This window comes from Balearica regulorum, chromosome 3, assembly GCF_011004875.1.
Source record: "Balearica regulorum gibbericeps isolate bBalReg1 chromosome 3, bBalReg1.pri, whole genome shotgun sequence".
Classification (NCBI taxonomy): Eukaryota; Metazoa; Chordata; class Aves; order Gruiformes; family Gruidae; genus Balearica; species Balearica regulorum.
In genome coordinates this window covers 54,569,604-54,589,273 of record NC_046186.1, presented here as the reverse complement: position 1 = coordinate 54,589,273, position 19,670 = coordinate 54,569,604, and the positions used below count along the sequence as shown (strand labels likewise).

Here is a 19,670-nt window from a genome sequence, read left to right as displayed (position 1 = left end):
CCGATTGTTCAAAGCAGTACCAGACTGACCCAGGGTAAATGTGCATAGACATGAAATAAAGTGAAATATTTGTACAAACTCCACTGTTGACATTAGCCTGATAAAGGCTAAAAGCTACCACAGGTCTTTATTTTCCTGAAGGTTCATATGTCCACAGAGGACATGGAGATACAGGCACAGGTTATTTGCTTATAACGCATAATGACCCCCTGAATTACCCTGGGGCAATTTTATGGCACCAGCTCCCAGTGGAGGGATGTGCCACGCTTTACAGCTAAACTGCAACAGTACCTGCATCTTGATTTTTTGGTGTTTCATGGCCAATAATAGTATCATCTAATATTGAAAAACTAACCAACAGTGTCTTTGAAACTGAACATAACCAAACAGCTATTTCTGCATGTCTTCATGTCATCACAGTGCAAAGGCAGAAATAAGGAGATTTCCAGCGACACACAGACTGTCACAATCTAGTCATACTTTTGGCAGGCACGACTAGAAACATAGAGCTATACTGGGCAACACTTTCCAGGCTCAGCTCCCTTCACCTTAAGCAATTAAGTGGGTGATTTGAAATAGGTGATTAAGCACCCTACATGCCTTTTGCAATTAGGGAAAGGGAAAGGTATGTCTTGAAGGTATTTCAAGGTCTTAGGTGGACCAAGTAGCTATCTTTCTCCACTGACTATGCATGGATCAGAAATCAAGTGAAGTCCTAAATCTTTGCTCAGACTAAATGTACCAAATTTCATTGGATAAATCCAGACCTTGGAGATTGTAGGGGTTATGTACGTGAAAACAGTGCTCAGAACTGGCTCAGTAGCTTGAACCTAGTGAAAATACTCAGATCTGTTCACTGAAGATGTTTAGACAAGGAAAGCTCATCACATTTCAACACAGAAACTCGCAGAAGGCTTAACAGCAGTGATGTAGGTAACAAATACCTAAACAGGTGTAAGGAAGAAGAAACAAAGTTTGTGATTTGAACAAAGTGCTGATGAACATCATTACTGTAATTATCGGGAAAAATATTTTAATCAAAGAAAAACAACTGTTCCACAGAGACAATTAAACGTTTTTATTTAGCAAATGTACTGGAAGAATTGTTTTTCTGTAAAGACATACAGATATGCCCTAATTCCATAGAGCTTCCATTCTCTCAAATAGCTATGATTGTTTGAAATCAGTTTAATGAACAGAAGGGGATATATGTGGAGACGTCAAACTTATTTTTGTCATAAACCACATGATTCCATTTACCACTAATCCCCAAATAATTGACCCGGGGCCACCAAGAGCTTGCAGAACCCTTGCTGGTGCTTTATAGAGAACAGGCTGTTCACACAGTTTTAACTGTCTTCTGTTTCTAGCCATGTGAACAGAAAAAAGACATTAAATACTTCCTTAATACCTCTTTTTCCATACTGGCAATTGCTGAGGTTACCACAGGATTGCTTTGGTTTTTTGTTTGTATTTTTACAATTGCATATGGAAGGGCAGTGATCTAGGACATTATTTCCCTACTAAGACATGCTTCAAACTATAGAAAACTTTTGTGAAACCCTGGCTTGTAAAAACGAGAACAGACCCTACAGCATTCATCCTTCTGCAGTCAACACTTGACTGAAAGATAAAATTGGTTTTTTTCCTGAGAATTGTGTTCCTTTATACTTTGAGTTAGCCCTGTATTTGCCTTCTACTGCCTACTAGGTGTTGTGTCTCTCATGTGGCAAGTACTGACATGATTGATTACCATTTCCCACTGTGCCAGACTGTAAAGCATGGAAGAGATGACATGATGTAAGGGTCTGCAGTAATTATACAGGAGTGTCCCATATTGAAGCATTCTTTGGTTTGGCAGAGAGAAATGAAGTCCTAAGATCTACCTTGCATACTTGTGTTTGAATGTCCTTTTCTTAACAGAATGTCCAGAGACATCCATAGCAGCCTGAAATGAAAACTCAGTAAATGCAAATCCAATTCTGTATAAAAAAGAAAGCCCTTAGAAACAAATCTATTAAGAGGGCTCTTCTCACAAAAAAAATTAATTACAACTTTACATTACTGAACTCTGATGAACAAAGCATAACATTCCCTCAGATGTGAGGCCCAACTCAAAACACAAAGGAGGAGTACTTATTAAGTACTTAGTTTTCTGAGATATTCATTGCTTGCCCTATTCTTCCATCCCTTCTGGTCTGAAACCAATCTTTCCTCAGCTGTTTTTGGAATGTTTCAGAAAAAAGAAGATAAACTTTGGCCCTATTAGGGTTAATGCTTTTGCATAGACATATATGACCATAAACTGGTCGACTAGTAGAGGTCTTCTGCTAACATTGTGACTGAGAACAGGAAGAATACAGCCACAATAATATACAGCTGTCTACTAAAAGTATTGCATACAGACATCTTTGGCCATGCAGTCTCTTGGCCTTCTGAAAATATGTGAGCTGCATTGCTAACATGACAAAAAAAATAGCAATGTTGAGAATTAGAAAGAGGCGGGTATAAGAAGCTGATATGGATGGGGCACTACTTCGAGCAGTTGTCACCATCTGTGCCAGCCCTGATCGGCCTTTAATTGACACCCCAGTTTTGTGCTTCACATAAGTGGTATCTGCAAAATCCAGAAGATCTTTCATTTCCTCATCTTCATCTACAGGCAACTCTTTTTGTGCTTGAGTCTGTGCCTTTTGTCGCACTTTTCTTTCATTTACCTCAATTTGTGCAAAAATGTCAGGAACGGCATCAACAAATTTGTAGCCTTTGGCTACCTTTCTGTTTTTCTTTGCTCTGCCGTGCTGCTGCTGCTGCCTCTGTGAGATTGCAAATATCCTGTCAATGGCCTCCTCTGTCTGCCTCTTATCTGAAAACCTTAGCAGGCGCTCAGCAGTCTTCCTAAAGCTAGCTGTGTTGCGTACACGAGACAAGATCTGCTTCTCAAGTTGCTGGAAAACAGGCTTAAAATGCTGCAGGTTCCTCTCCACGATCCCTACGTAGTCCTTCACTTCTGGCACTGTGGAGCTCCTAATGGCAGAGGCTCGGTCAAAGACAATTTTCTGGCGGTCTGCAATAACCTGTGCAAAGGCAGAGCGGGACCCATCCTCAACAGGCCACAAGTACACCGCGTAGGCATGCTCACTGGTGGTAACGAAAACATCCAGCTGCGGAGAATCTCCACGGACGGTGAAGCTCTGCACGTCGACAGAGGGCCCAATGAAAATGTAAATGGCCCTCGTGACGGGGTGCCGCAAGAAGGTCGTCACATTCACGTAGTTTGTTCCATTGTATGGGTAGCCCCGTGGATACATCCTTGAGGTGATGGTAGCTTTCTCACTGTGGCCAGTGTCATCCATCCAGTACATCTTATATATCCCATCGCGGTGCCTAATAAAGGCCCCATGGACATCATCAACAACTGTTTCTTCAAAAGGCACGTCCACATTGTGGAAGAAACTGGTCACTGCCTCCAGGGGGCTGTCATCTTCTAGATGGATTTGGTCCACTAGCAAGAGAAGCTGGGGATGGAGAAGTATGAGGTTTCTTTGCAATTTTCTCAGCTTCAGTTTAGGATTGTATGCACCCACTCCTTCTCCCCTGATAAAAACCACCCCACTTCTCTCCATGGCGGCAACCACTCGTCCCTGACAGTCACCAGCCAAGTCATGCTTATATTTAAGCCACTTTGAGGAACAGTCTTCTGTAATCTGCCCTTCCCATGGGGAGAAGCAGCTCTTGGACACGGCAGGGGAAAACATCAACACATTATTTAAAAAAGTGTATTTTGGCCCATACAGAGCTTCTGTTATGAAAGGTACACCATTGGGAGCAAAAGTAAAGGAGTTCTGGTCCGGGTGTTCGTGGCCAGCATTAAAGTTCCTCCACCCCTTGATCCACTCTTTGTACTTGTTCCTATGAACAATATCATATATTGCACGTCCTCCCAGCTTTCCTGACTTGAAGGAAAGGAAAGGCCTGTTGATTTCAGCTGGCAACGCACTTCCATAGGTTACCACTCCCCAGTCCTCAAAATAATGCAGCTTAGGAACCCCGTAGTCTGGTGGAGGTACGGAACGCAAACTTGCATCATACCTGCCAAAAAGATGAGGAAAATAGGTTTAAAAAATCACTTGACTGATTCCATTATCAGCGCTTCTACAATACTTAAAAACAGATTCAATATTTACATCAAGGAGCAAACTAACAATATAAAGCCCACATGTATGCTTCCTCAGTGAACTAATCATACAGTTGTAATATTTATCATACTAATCCCTATACAAATTTGTTGTGTGCTTTTTACAAAATAGCTGAAAGCATCTGTTCCATATTTAAAGCAAGAAATCCTTCTGCAATCTGAAAATAAGAGTGCCACTAATTTCAAGCTAGCCATGTTTTGTCTTATATCATAAAGCTACTTAATGCAATACAAATCTTTTAAAAAGATGCACTAGGTTCAGGCTGTAGACACTGTCTATTTTGCACTAGAAGTCAATATTTGCACCTATTTACTGACTACTTAACCCAGAGCAGCAGAGTGTGTTTCCCCAAACTGTTGATTATAGAAGTCTGTAGTCTCCAAACAGCATTAGCAATAAACTAAAAATTAAAGAAAAGGCATTTTAAAGGATAATTTTTTATGATTTACATCACTTAGTCTATGTTAGCTCCTTCTCCAACTAGGTTGAAGAAAAATTTGCATGGGTTTCTTCTATAAATTGTAAGATATAAGACATACGGTTTAAAAAGAGGTCTTAATTCCAGAAAAGGTTACAATGCTTATAATTTTTGTTTTATTTGATCTACAGGAGTTAAACCAAAACAAACCAACCACGGAAAGCAAACCCTTCTAGCATTGTTTTTAAGCAAACGAAATAAACAGAACCATCATTAAGCCCCGTTATATTTCCGTTAGATGGTTCCTCATCAGATTTATTCTCTACAGCTAACCAGGAGACTCAGACCCAAGACAATCACAGCTCATGTCCTGCATATGGCTTCAGGTAATTCCAACCAGCACCAGGAGCCTGCTCTGTATCTAGTGGTCCTTGATGGAGACTGCCCTAAAAGTAGACCTCTTTCCTGAGACTCTAATGCAAGTGGACATGCTCATCACAACAGCAACACTGCAGCACAGGGAAAAGGCAATTGTTGGAATATTCAGATACTTTTGTCTTTTTTTTTTTTTTACTCAGGTGTTCTTAAAAAATTGCTTCCCTTTGACATCAAAAAGAATTTTCTAAGTATAAATTCCCAATATTTCCATGGAGATGCAGGAGAAAAGAATGATGGAGTGCAGTTGTAGAAGAGAGTGTATTTTGTAAATAACAAGATGAAGGGTGCTTGGAGCCTAATAAATGTGCATTCTAATGTGCATATTGTAAATGCAAACCAATATATATTCAATAATATTTTTCTTGTAAGAGAAATAGAGCTACACAGACTCCCCAAAAATATACTTGTTCTCTCCACAGACTGAGGGAATTAATATGTATAGCTAGAGCCTCTTGGGTCTTTTCATTTCTTATCTTTAGAAGATTGACATACAAGTTAGCAGAGCTGAAAATTACATGGAAAATATGGATCTAGTCATCTATCATGATATTTTTTTCTAAGCATAACTTGCAAATTAGTGTGCAAAACCAACTAATAGTAGCCTTATTGCTTACTTTATTTTAGCTTTTAAAAGAAAGCTTATGTTATTACTTTTAGCTTTTAAAAGAAAACTATGCTTTCAATATTCAGTATTAATTATTAAAAAAACCAACAGTATTAAAAATGATTAGAATAGACCAAATAAACTGAAAATAACATGCAGGCAAATTTTCAGTCCTTTTGGAACTGCCTGCATTCTATAAAAGCAATAGACAACAGAAAGAAAACAAAAAAGCAGGTGTAGGACAAGACCAAGGTGTTCCCTGTAGCAACACATACTGTGCATCTATGCCAAGTGAAGTTCTTCTGAGCCTAATGACTCTCTGGGTCGCACACGGGCAGCCTGATATCTGCTTCTACAGTACAAACCTAAAGATAATGAATTATCACTAATAGCAAACAGCTGTCAGGTTCCTTTTGAGCCCACTCATGCCCTTTCATACCAGAGAAATTCAGTGTGGAGAGTGCACCACCTCTGCCCTTTGGATGGTGTACCCGGGCCCTCCACCACTCGGTTCCTTCTGATCTGCTCTGCCAACCAGTTCCCGCTGCCGTTGCGCATGACAAATTTGTCGAGAAACACCAGCTGGCTCTCCGGCCCATAGAACCAGTTATAGTTGGAATCCGCGATGGCCACAGTTCTCTGAAACCCTTGGGAAAAAGTGAAAAGGAATGTAAGAACGAACAAATAAACATACAAAGATGCATTTGTAGAGCGTGACGGTGAAACCAAGCAGTACAAACAGACACAAACAGAAACAGCCTTTTCAGATGTTTATAGACCTACTTGTAAATGAGCCATAAACAGGTTACACAGGAGCTGTTTCCTTCCGCTGTGGCTAACTTGAATACTCACCTTTCTTCTTTGGCTACGGGCTACAGACAGTCAAAGTCCTACAAAGAATGTAAGCAGCAATGTCCCATCCGCTTCCTCTCCTCACCTGTATCTGGCAAGGTAACTTTCTCTTTACAGCTTTCACTTTTCCTATGTCAATCCAAACTTTCTAAAGCAAGCAGCTCAACCTGAGCCGGCAGTGTGCACTTGTAGCCCAGAAAGCCAACCATGTCCTGGGCTGCATCAAAAGAAGTGTGACCAGCAGGTCGAGGGAGGTGATCCTGCCCCTCTACTCCGCTCTTGTGAGACCCCACCTGGAGTACTGCATCCAGCTCTGGGGGCCCCAGTACAGGAGAGACGTGGAGCTGTTGGAGCGAGTCCAGAGGAGGGCCACGAAGCTGATAAGAGGGCTGGAGCACCTCTCCTATGAGGACAGGCTGAGAGAGTTGGGGTTGTTCAGCCTGGAGAAGAGAAGGCTCTGGGGAGATCTAATTGCAGCTCACCAGTACCTGAAAGGGCCTACAGGAAAGCTGGGGAGGGACTGTTTATCAGGGCCTGTAGTGACAGGACAAGGAGTAATGGGTTTAAGCTGAAGGAGGGTCAATTTAGATTAGATGTTAGAAAGAAATTCTTCCCTGTTAGAGTGGTAGGGTACTGGAACAGGTTGCCCAGAGAGGTTGTGGAGGCTCCATCCCTGGAAGTGTTCAAGGCCAGGTTGGATGAGGCTTTGGGCAACGTGGTCTAGTGGAGGGTGTCCCTGCCCACAGCAGGGGGTTTGGAACTAGATGACCTTTAAGGTCGCTTCCAACCCAAACCATTCTATGATTCTGTAAGAAAACAGAGGTTTGCCCAAGGAAAAAAAAAAAAAATCAGCTTCACCATGAAACAGCTAGCAAAGTTCACTTTGCTCTTAGGAACCTCTCCCCATTAGATGTCCAAGGTCTCACATGAAGTCAGCACAATTCCTTACATGCTTATGCTGGTATGCCAAAGCCACTCTCAGCGCCCCCCTTACGTACACAGCTAGATCTGGGGTCTTACAGCCAATAACGTTATCACTGTCTTTTCAACCAGGAATATAAGTTTCTAATGGATTATCCTGCAAATAAGCAACAGAAAACCATCACTGAAAACTTGCAAGGCTACCTGAAACTAAATCTCTTCTGAAAGCTAGAAGGGGTCAGCAATATTTATTAACTTATAACTGGTTTCGTATTTGCACATCTCCATCTTTCAGTCAACTAGGAATTCAAATCAGAGATGCTACAACATACTGTGAGAGACTGGAGAGATCCAGCAAAAGAACAGAAATATTAAAAAGTCTGCAAAATTGACCATTAGTGACATCAGATATTTGTTTAATTCTCACATCGAAAAAAGAAAATGTTTTGTGTACCCCTGCATAGAGAAACCTATGATTAGAGTCAATTACATTTTCCAGGAGAAAAATATTTTCATATAAATGGTATAAAAATCTATTTCAATGTTTTGTGGAAAACTGGTGATCATATAAAACTTTCTTATACTTTGTTGATACTTTTACCCTGGCTTCACCACTTTCTACTCCTTTTACCTAGTATTTTAGTGTGATGACTTTTGGCAAAGAAAAAAATCAGTAAGAATCTCAAAGAATATTATTTTTCAAATGGAAAACCCCAGAAACAGGTCTGTTTCAAACTCTGAAAACCAGAAATCAAATTCTGAACCATAGCCTTTTCTCCCAAAGGATGTTCCTATCTTTTGACTGGTTTTAAAAGCCAGAGTTTAATGAACAATGATCTTTAATAAGCAGTGATAAACTAGGATGTCACTGTTTCGATGGATGATGAAGGTAAAATCTAAGCAAAACATTATTTAAAAAAAAAATCCAAGTACAAAATGTTATTTAAAAATGGTCTACTTCAAGTATGAAATTTACTGCTGCTTCAAGAATTAGAAGAGTCACCTTCACACGCGCAAACGACCTACCTGGCAGGACAGTCCTGTACAAAAATGCAAAGTGCTGCTTGAGCCAGGGGTGGTTGAAGTGATTAATATCAAAGTGCCTTTGGACAAGAAACATGTACTGAAACAGCGATCTGGTGGTGTAGCTGCCGTAAGCCACCCCTTCGTAGAGGGAGCCATCTGTGACCTCCTGCAGCAGGACTACTGACTTCTCCATGATTGCCAGCACTTGCTTGGTCCACAAGTAAGCTTCCTGAAGGTAGCCTGAAAGAAAAAGATGTTGGCAAATCTAATTACAACACCATAGATCATAGATTATGTCATCTGTACTCCCACAGTGGGATCCTTTACAGCAAGGAATGTGCAATCCAGAGCTTTAAAATACGGCCTAGCACTGCAGTGTCCCTGTAGTTCTAGGGTGAAAAGTAAAACGCTATGTTTAAACACAGCAAAACAAAGTCACATGAGCAGGGAAAATCTATGAAACACCCTCTGCTAATAATGTGTGATTATGCTTTCCATCTTAACGGGAAAATTTCCTTAATACATTCAGGACATGCAAAAAGGGGAGAGCCACACCAAGACTATTGGATTTCAAATTAAATCCGTATGCAGACAAACTGATGGTCCCCACTAGAGGGCTCCAATAATGCAAATATTCTAATCCGTCATTTTTCACTGGCATGATCAACAGAGTTGTAAGGAGATCCTCAGAGTTTCAAAATACAAAGAAGTTCACATTTGAGCTGCAGTTAACTGATATTCTACTAACACATGCTCTATTTTAAGACATGCTCTGTTCTACTTACATTTTCATTTTATTATGCAACCTAAAATATTAGTTATTTTGGAAATGTTTTGCATGGTTAATTCCAAATGCAGATTCCTCAATTCCAGAATAAAATTAATCTTCCAACTAGGTTGAGTTTCAGCCTCCACATATACAAGCCCTAAACACTTATATTTCTTCTAAAGAAAAGACTTCTGGAGATCGTACTACTTTGGTCTGGTCTACACAAATCAAGAGTTGGGAAGAGGCTGCGAGAAGACCTTCTCAAGGCTTGTCTGCCTTCACCAAGAAACAAGCACAAGCAGGAGAGCCTCAGCACTGCATTTATGTCTTGCAGAAGGCAGCACGTGGATCCCAGCAGAGGAAAGGCCACGTGCCTTCTCTTATTTTCTTTTGGATCCACTGGCAAGAGAGGTAGGACTAAACAGGGACCAACTGCCTTGTGCTTCTATATGACAACTTGGTGTCTACTCAACTCGAAGCGTCTGACACAGATTTAACCAGACTTATTTCCACCATATAGCAGAGCTCAGCTGGCACATATTACATACAGCCCGTTATGTGGTGAAGCGGTGCCTGATGAATGAAGCGCACATGTCAGGCTAAGTGAGTATGAGCTGCATTCAAACCCGCTACTAAGACTGTTTCATGTCATTGCCACAATTACTGTATTTATGCTCAGCAGAGTGATGAGCAATTCAGACTTCCTACTAGTCAAGGCTGCCAAATCCTGCTTAGTTAACAGAGAGAAAAAAATTTGCAATGTCTAAGTTAAACAGACAACCTGAATCTAACATGGTATTTTTATCTGTGGGCTGAAGAGATAAATATGATGGCGAAGGCCTGAGCAACAGGGGCAGGAGGTGCTGCTTCTGCTTTACTCACAGCTATCTTGACACCACTACTCTGATGGAGTTGGCAGCACAGCCGTCTATCCGAATAAAATCCCAAATGCTTCCAATCCTTGTTTTCCCTTGTGACATTAACAGCCAAAATAGCTAGCTTTGACTACTGCACTAGCAAAAATGCTATCTTCCATGGTTCAGCAGTGTATTTACATGTATTATAATGCATATATGTTCTGTTTACTTAGCTTATATCTATGCTATAACCCTATACTTGTAGTATAAGAAAAATACATTAGAAAAGAAAAATACGTTAGAATAAAAAAGTAAGAGACTCAACACTCAACAGAACAAATCTCACCTAAAATCAACAGTATCTATGTCAAATTAGGCCTTACTCAAGTTTTTTGTTTGAATATGAGTGTTTATTTTAACTGCAAAGACTTCAGTATATGTGTGTGCCTAGAATTCATTTCAATTAGTTTCATTTTTCAGTCCTATGACAATGTTGACCTGTTTTTAACCTGGCTATTTAGTATCTGCATGCTTCAATACCTGAATAATGTTTAAAATTATTAGTTGAAATTTAAACCTTTTGGGAGAAAGCTCTACTACACTGGGATTACACCATTTGCAATTGCTATGCATCTGATACAGGGAGAATAGTATGTTTACTCCTTTTCTCCCTCCCTTTTTTTTCTCTTTCAGAACAAGCCTTTCATCTTGGAATGAGAATTTTTTAAAAATGTTTTTTTTAAAAAACTTTTAGACCAACAGAAAAACTTTATTTAAATTTCATTTTTTAAAAAATATAAGTTGCTTTATATTGAAAACAATAGAATTTTCATTTAGAAATAAAGAATCTGGATGTTTTGACCTATTTTCATTTGAAATATCAGCACAAATTTTCAAATTGCTCAAGTGTTGCTGAATTTACCTTTCCCCCAAAAAAACCCCCCAAACCTCACCAACCTTTGGTGAAAGAAATATTGCCCAACTTTATTTGTGATGTTACCATTGTTTGGCATAAAGCATACTTATGGTCTATACTCTAATGAAAAGCAGAGTCATCTTGCAAACTGTCAGCTTTCTGCAACGACTGAGGTTCGGGGAAGGATGGAATTATGAGGAATTTAGCAAAACCCACTGAATAAAAATGATCTGAGTCTTCAATTTGTGGAAGGCAAGATAGGAGGAGAGGGAATAACTTCCCCACATACTCTTGCTGCTTTTCAGCATGCGCACATCAGTGAATGCCCTTGTTTTGACAAACACTTAACAAAAAGATGACCTCCCTCAAACACAGTAGGTGCCACGATTTTTGTCACACTTCTTTGGCATCTGAACGCTCCAACGGTGTGCAGATGTGCCTTTGCTTGGTAGGGCTGCACAGCTCGGCAATGCCATCAGGATGCAGAAACCAGATTTGCCTTGACTTGCAGCAAGTAAGTAGTTCCATTGGGCATCATGTTTTCAAAATGCTACTAGTACACATTAAATAATCACTTGATAAAATACTGACACATTCTTAGAAAAGCAGGAGCTGGCTCCATGCCTGCCACCTCTCAGCCAAAGTACCACTGGGGTTTGAAGTCAGGATTTCTTATCTGCTCTCTCCCTCTGACTTGCATTCTCCTTCACACTGTGCCTCACTTAAGACAGGAGAGGGACAGCCCGCAGGCAGAGCAGCCAAAAGCAACTGGTGAAGTTATTCACCTGAGAACTGGGAAGGACAGGCTTAAGTCCATGAAGCAAAGAAGGAGATGACACCTGGCACAGACACCTCTTGGATGAAGGTTTTGGGGTTCAAGGGCGTAGTCCAGAGGGAAAAAGGTAAAGCCCTGCTCATCTCCATAGAGAAGGATGGTGGAAAGAAAGGTCCTGAGCTGTGGCCTTTGCCTGGATAAAGTGACACCTTTGCAGGTCTCTCAGGGAGAAAGGACAGAAGTCTTGGATGACATTCCAGGTTATCCTCTCGTCTAGCTCCCAGCTCAGAGCGCGGGCTGTTTTTGACTGCTGACCTTCTCAATGCATTGTGTAAGGAGACCAAGTGCATCGCTCTTTACTGATAATGCACCCTGAAAGACTGTCTGTAAATCTGGACTGGACAGACTATGCACAAAGGGATTTTTAATTCCTAAGAACAGCGAGGTAAGAATTTCAGAATCACTTAGAACACTGAATTTATATACAGAGGTACGTATGCATCTATGTTATACCTTGTACATCTGTCCACAGACTTTTGTTCTATTCAGTAAATTTAATTCTTCTAAGCAGCAAAAGAGCAAACCCGATACTGCTGTACTCTCAGAAGCATTTCTATCAGTTCCTGAACTTTGCTGCATAAATGGCTGATTGAGCTGATACACGTCAGAAAAAGGTTCCTATGCTTTAGCACATACCTTGATTCATCAGAACCAGGCTTCCAGCCAGCAGGGCCACGCAGTTGGTAGGCTGGTGGTTGTGGAGGTACTGGAAGCCCCATCCACGTCTGTATGATGTTTCGTACATATATCCCGAGGCGTTGGCAATTACCTCAAGAAATCTCTCCTGTTGAGTCTTGCTAAGATAGCTGTACAAGAAGTCATATGCGGTGGCAAAACCAACTAAGGAGTGAGCGAGAGGGACCTCATCCCACGGGGCATCCTTCACTAGCCTGTCAATAAAGAAAGATACCAATTAATTGAGTTTCGGCTACTTATGACTTAATGCCTCTGAAGTTAGGCAATTCATGTTGACTTTTAACACAGCAGTAAGCTACTTACCAAGTCTCTGAGACCATTTGTTTTTCTTTCCTAAGTATGGACAACATTAACCTTCAAAGCTCATTAATTTGATTAGAAAGATTAAGTTGTTAAATATTAAAACAGTGCTTGCAATATTCTGGGTTTTGCTAGGAGAAACAGATATGCAGAGTATCGATTGTACACAAATGGCATCTATTTATCTGAAGCAAGATTCACATCATTTCTGTGAGAAAGTAATAGCATAAAGTTTATACTCCTCCAAAACACTGTAACAATCTTTTTTCTTTTCCAGAGGAGTCAAATGTTGATAAATTCCTGAATGGTGGCTATGGGTGTGACGTTGTCTTTAAAGCAAGTATAAAAAAATAACTCAGTATGCTGTTTTTTCATTTCCCAAATGCATTCAAGAAGTAGAGATGATGGAATTTATTTTCATGACTACAGTTCAAATTAACATACTTAATAGCATTTAAAAAGCAGTGTTGAACATAAAACAGAGGTAAAATGATGCCACTACTCAAATTATTTTCTAGGAACTACCTGCTTGTATCCAATGATTACACTGAACTTAGCAAAATAGAAAATTTGTACCAAGAAAATTCATAATGGAGGTGGAGGTAGTGTAGAACAAATATTTCTCTCAAATCAAGCATATATTTTGTATCAAAGATTTTAGTTTTGCAGTACTGACAGTACTTTCAGGCCACAGTTCTACAGAAAAGAAAATGTGAAGCAATACATAGCAAAAAAAAAATCTTTGATAAACTGAACAATCATTAGTTGCTTTCATGGTTGTTCCCTTCTTTCACTTTCTTTGCAATATATTTTTTATTGCAGAAATGAATTTTAAATTGTTGAGATGAGGGAGCGTCCTACTGCAATCAGTGGAAATTGTGTTGTGCTCCTGAAGATGTGCACCTTCCGCTTCAACTGTTCTATGACTCTGTTAATATGATTTCATCTTAATTTGGGTAAGCAATAGTGTGAACAAACACATGAGAAAAAATATGAAAAGACCAAAATCCTCATTCTGCCATAGGAGCATTAATTTGCATGGAAAATGCATGAATGAACCACATAGAAATGATGACTATCAGCCTAGGGCACTGCAACTATGGTAAAACACATGTACAAGTGAGAAAAATGACCTTTGATTTTTATTTCAGTATATCTAACATCACTGGAAGAACTCAAATGAACTTGGCACATTCATATCTGTGTGTAAGGTAACCCTCTGTAGGCTTTTTGATTAGCTGAATTTCCAACAGTTTTAAGTGTTCACCTCTCATCTTCAATCCCATCTTCTGCTGAGTGAAGTTATACATTCATTTTTCTTTTTTTTAAAAAATGAAATCTTTATCTCTCAGATTTTAAATTAAATACATGAATGCATTCCGCATTGAGCAGCAGGATTTGACCTTTTTTTTTTTTTGAGCCAGGCTTTTTATTAGACTAGATTATTTTGTTTGCACAATTTTGTTTCTCGGTTAACAGACAGGCATTCACAGATAGCGGCTGTGAACAATATTAAGACAGACAGCTATAAGGGTGGTAATAAATAACTGTCAAAGCATCAGGAAAAAAAGTTCTAGAAATTTACTACTCATCTTCTCCATATCCACATGCTATTCTCTGTGGTCAACGTTGGGAACATTTCTCTGTTGTTTTTTCCATGGTTCAAACTCTAAACTTATCAGTGAAGACTTCCAGCCAGGTATAATACAAGTTCTTACTTATGTTTTCACTTAATTGTTGTGCAAAAAATTACAGACCTGTAAGCCAAAACATTTACATGCTTTTCCTAGACACTCATTCTTTCTGTTTTTCCAGATAAACTGTACGAAAACTTAGCTGAACTAGGCAAGCAACTCTTCCAACTCTCCAGATTTATTTATACTGTGTCACTGAGGCACACAAATTGAAAATCTGAGTTAGCTGGTTATTTGTCAATGATGTCAATTAATTCTCTGCATTTCTATTTCTGCTTTTTCATCTTTCCTTATCACTGAAAAAGCTCTTAAAATGTAGTTACTCCTATATGTAAAAGTAAAGTTGCATTCTACGCCTGTTATATGCAACACCCTGGCACCGTGATTGCTGTCAAAAATCCTTTGACACGTGAACATACCTTTGACCAGCCATATCTTGAATCCTAATTTCCAAAGTATTTTTAGTTTTGCTTTTCACTAAACCTTTGCACATTAAGAAATCAGAGTTCAAATGGGTATGGGCAATATCACTTTAAAGGCCTCTGCCTGGAACAATTACAAAGTGATTGAGGCTAATCTATACATTAGAGGGGAAGAAAAGAACAAAGAAAAAATTTGAGTTAATTTAAAATATTTAATTCAAAGTTCAGTATCCTTGTAACAACACACAAATTGCTGATCAGAATGTGCTCAAAGCTTTTAATGATCTTTACTCAACTTCACCTTAAATGGGATTTGAGAGTGGAACTGATTTATTGTAACTTACATTGTTAAGATGTCTGCTAACTTTATGTTTGGTTTCAAATGCAATACTGCATCAAATTTTATAGTGTAAGAGCGCATATTAGTCTCTGTGGCACCATTTCTGATAAAACAAAAAGCACTCTTCTACACGGGAAGTGCTAAATCGATCAGTTATGACTGCATTTAGGTTGTTGATTTCTTCAGGGAAAAAAACCAAAACAACAACAACAAACCTTCAGTGTTAAAAACCTTATGTTAGAGAGGCATCCTAAGCCTCCATACTGGCATAGTTACGCACCTCAGGGTAGACAAAGTAATTTTGTCATAACTTCCCTAAAATTGCAATTCTGTATAATAAGTCTTGTATAGAATTTAACAGAGGAGATGATACACACAAGTAATGGAGAAAATTAAAGATGAAAATTTAAAGATCCTCATTTCTGAACATACAAAACCACAGTCAACATCTGTTCTTAAAACGAAGCTCTCTTGAAGTAGTAACTCTTTAGCTGATATAAATTAGTGCACCTCCATTAACTGAATTTCAATGGAACCAAGCAATGTACACCAAACAATGTAGAACATGATTCACAAGAAGAATGGTCAAGTAGCAAGCATTAAATGCTTTTTGTATCTAAATTACACTCTCATTTTTCAAATGGATTTCCAGTGTCAGATTTGGTAAACAGCCTGGCTGATAAACTGTGGGAAAGCATGGCACCGTAGGCCTGCACTGAACATACTATGTGAAAAAAGAATTTTCAGGGCTATCTATTAACTACTCTCCTCTGAAATATTAAAGAAAAGTTGTGTGTATTTATACAAATAAAGATAGGTAAATGCCAACGCTTTGCACTGCAAAACAGCTATTTTCTAAGCCTCTCAAGAGTAAAACTTAACATTGGATAGTATGAACCTCAGCTTAGCAATTAACTGTGTCTGAAGACACCAAGTAACCTTTACCTCAATGCTCCATTAGCCTCCTCAGTCTTTTAAAGGTATCGTATGTTACCGAAAAAAAGAATCCAAAGTAAATAAAAATACCTATAATTGATTCTTTAGGATAGAGCAACTACTTAGTTGCAAACATAAACACTTTTAGCAAAGGCAACTGTTCAAAAAATTCTGAAACATATTTTAAAATAACAGCTAAACAATAAATGCATCCCTAGAGACAGTACCAAAAAAAATTTTTTTTTTATACTTATATACCTATACTTGTATTTGGAAGAGGTGCCTATCTGGAAATTAGAGGTGGTTTATAAAAGAGCAAGAAGTGCTGAATGAGTTTCCTGCCTAATGATCAAACTCCATAAACATCCAAAGCCATATGCATCATTCCGCACAAAGAACTGCTGTCTGGACAAATTCTGTGAATGGCACAGGAGAAATACATGCCTGGGCTGTTCTTTAACTTCTCTTCATCTGTGTCATATAAAATATTTTTTGTTACTTTATTTTAAACAGAGTTTGATATAAATCCTCCATGAAGAAACTGAAGAAATAAAGACATCATGGATAAGGTTGGTATTATGGATAAGTAGTATGGTTTTCCTATACGTGTTGAGAATTTTAGCAACAGTGCGATGTGGTAGATTTGCCACCTTCTACAATGAATAATGAATCGGAAGGGGGGGGTTAAGACCCAGTTCTTCAGTCATCAATTTAGGATGTCAAGAACCAACACTCATGCGCTGCATTGTCCAAGACTGAGAGCATACATCCCACCTTCACTAAATGTGATTCTGTGCTCTTAGTAAGTATACCAATTGTATAATATTTTGGATGGGAAGTAAAAATGAGTATCAACAACAATGACAGAAATAACAAGAAAACTTGTGGTAAGATTACAACTTCTCCTTTTCTTGACAACATTCCTAATGCTACTAATATGTCTTGTCTCAGTAGAAACATTTTTCTGTATTTTCCCCTCATGTCTCTCTACTAATAACTAATTATTATTATATATTATAACTACCAGAAGCATTTCTCTTAGAAATGTAAGCCAAGAGGGGAAAAACAGTCTGCCCAGTTCAAGGCAGGATTTAAATCAAACTCTCCTGCTTAGGTGAGTTCCCTGATCATGGCCTGTGGGATGTTTAGAATCGCCTTTCCTTTACTTTGTACCCAGTTCTTAAAAACAAATAAAATTGAAGTAAATAGGAAAATAACACTCTCTAACTTGAGAAACAGACCCCACACACCCTTCCAGGCAGTGTGAGACCTTATTTCTAGCCTCTAGGTCAGTAAGTAATATGGCATCACTGCATGCAAAATGAAGCATTAAGCACATCCTGACACATATATTACACAAGTAATCCACATCCTGTAGTTTAATGCTCCAAATTTCCCCATGACCAATTACTTACTGCAAAAATAACTCTTGGAGGTTGAGGGCAGATTGAGCTGATGATTGAAGGAAGCATGCCAGTAACTCCCTCCTCAGTACTGAACCTCTCACTCTCACTACGTGGATGCAAAGGAAATGAGTCAGGGCTCTTTTCTGAAGGCTTATAGGTGAAAATTAGTTCACGGACAGCCCTCTAGTGCATTTCGATGCTATCTAGCTAGCTAACAGCATGGTTGAGTTTAATGCACATTAAATGTCAAGCGTGGATGCAAATGTGGCACGTGATGGGGCCAGGTGACCTCCTGACCCTGAAATCATCTGTGTAATTGTACAGTCTTCCCAATGCCAATGGCCTGGCACTCCACAGACCCTTGCTACTGTTCTGACCCACTTCTGGGGGAAGGAGATACAGCTTTAAACCTCCAGTCAGGCAAAGGAGAGAAATATCTTCCGTGGCCAGAGGGAGTATACATACCAAGAGGGAGTATACCTACCAAGGGGAATGAGACCACCAACATTTATTTTATAAACTAGACTCAATTTTCAGTATTTTTCTTACAAAGCCTCCAAAACAAAATATTTCCTTGTGCTCAAATGGAGTATTTTCTTCACTAATGGAATGATACCTTCTAATTTTTGTTTTGGAAAGAAAAAAAGAAAAATCCTTGAAAAAAGCTGTTTCATCCAAAACAACCTCTCAGCTTTCACCCTTTCCATATTTTTCTGGTTGGCTGCCAAAACAAAAACCCCATTATCTGCACAACTTAAGCGCTTGGTCATTTGCAATGACGAAAATGTTAAGAATAAAAAACATCCTTGAAAGATCGACAATTTATATTTCTGGTGTCTAAGGTAAAACATGACAAGTTTGCCCCCATCTCTTGACCGGTCGTGTTTCAACAGCAGCCACTCTGACACACTCATGTTCACCGCAGCTCAGTTCACAGGAAGACAGGCAAAGGAAGGGTTAAAGGTAAAGGGCTACATTCATATCAATATGGAAAAAAAAAGGGCAACATATAGACAACGTTTTCCAGAAGCTTTAAGAGCTTTCTATAAAAGTAGGGTTGCACTGCTTAGGTGTTGAGGAGGCAACTAAAACTTTACTTCTTTGGAAACCTTCATCTACTTTCTATCCTCTTTTTCTCTGTTTCCCCATGCATCTCTAATTATCATTCTGCCACTTCTAAACCTTCTTTCAGATCTTCTTCTCTCTTTTTTGGCCCTGATCACAGAAGAATCCTTTTCATACTGGGCTCGCTCTTAATATTAATCAGGATCCTTCTGTGCTGACATATTAATAAACAAGAACTGAGCCTGTTTTAGTAGTTCTCAGCACCATATTAAGCAGACATAGAAATTTAGTTATGCTATTATTTCAACAGATTACCTCTAGTTCTTGTTGTAGCAAATTTTTATACCAGGCATGAGGTCCCTGTGGCTACCACAGAACTTCGGCACCAATTTATCTCCTAGAGATCCTATCAATTAAAAAAGAAGGTATAAAAGAAACTCTTCAAAATCCAGCTAGCCATTTAATTTCAGAGTCATGCACAATTTCTATTTTTAAATGCTACATATGAAAAAGATAAAACAGCATGAGGGTTTGATATTACACTTACTTACATAATATATATTCCAGATACCAAATTCATCCTCCTACCCTTCCTCTTCTTTTTCTTCCTCCCTGTAGGAGACTATCTCAGCATCCCCCAAGCTTCTTTTATACTAACGTCTATGCCGCAGTCTTATAAAACCCTCCGAAGTTTACTTTGAATGTGACTGCTGGTTGATTATTGGGAGTCAAACAGATGTTCTAAATTTGTGGTGTCAGCACAGAGACTCGCTTTATTTCAACTCAGCGACTCAGTGAATTTATTTTAGTTATACATTTATCTACACAATTATTTGCATTTCTGTATTTTTACTTTATAATCCACATTGTTCAATGCCGAGCACTGTCTGGACACTAACAGCAACGGTCCTATAGCACGCTTCAATACTTTTAATAAACAGGGACTAACAGAAGGCTATAGGATTGCTGGTTAATA

At 39.0% G+C, this 19,670-nt stretch overlaps 1 protein-coding gene across 7 annotated transcripts in view; it reads right to left on the bottom strand.

The window, feature by feature from the left end:
• Nucleotides 1-1,063: 1,063 nt before the first annotated feature.
• The window catches only part of DSE (dermatan sulfate epimerase), a 36,396-nt gene continuing 17,789 nt past the window's right edge, over nucleotides 1,064-19,670 (bottom strand). For 6 of the 7 annotated variants that reach the window (XM_075747936.1, XM_075747934.1, XM_075747938.1 and 3 more), the window contains 4 exons: nucleotides 12,472-12,725; nucleotides 8,459-8,698; nucleotides 6,099-6,306; nucleotides 1,064-4,092 (listed from right to left, as the gene is read on the bottom strand). In XM_075747936.1, the coding sequence (XP_075604051.1) occupies nucleotides 2,331-4,092; nucleotides 6,099-6,306; nucleotides 8,459-8,698; nucleotides 12,472-12,725 (2,464 nt within the window). In that variant the 3' untranslated portion in view covers nucleotides 1,064-2,330. The remainder of the gene's footprint in view (nucleotides 4,093-6,098; nucleotides 6,307-8,458; nucleotides 8,699-12,471; nucleotides 12,726-19,670) is intronic. The other variant, XM_075747941.1, reaches the window with a different exon arrangement.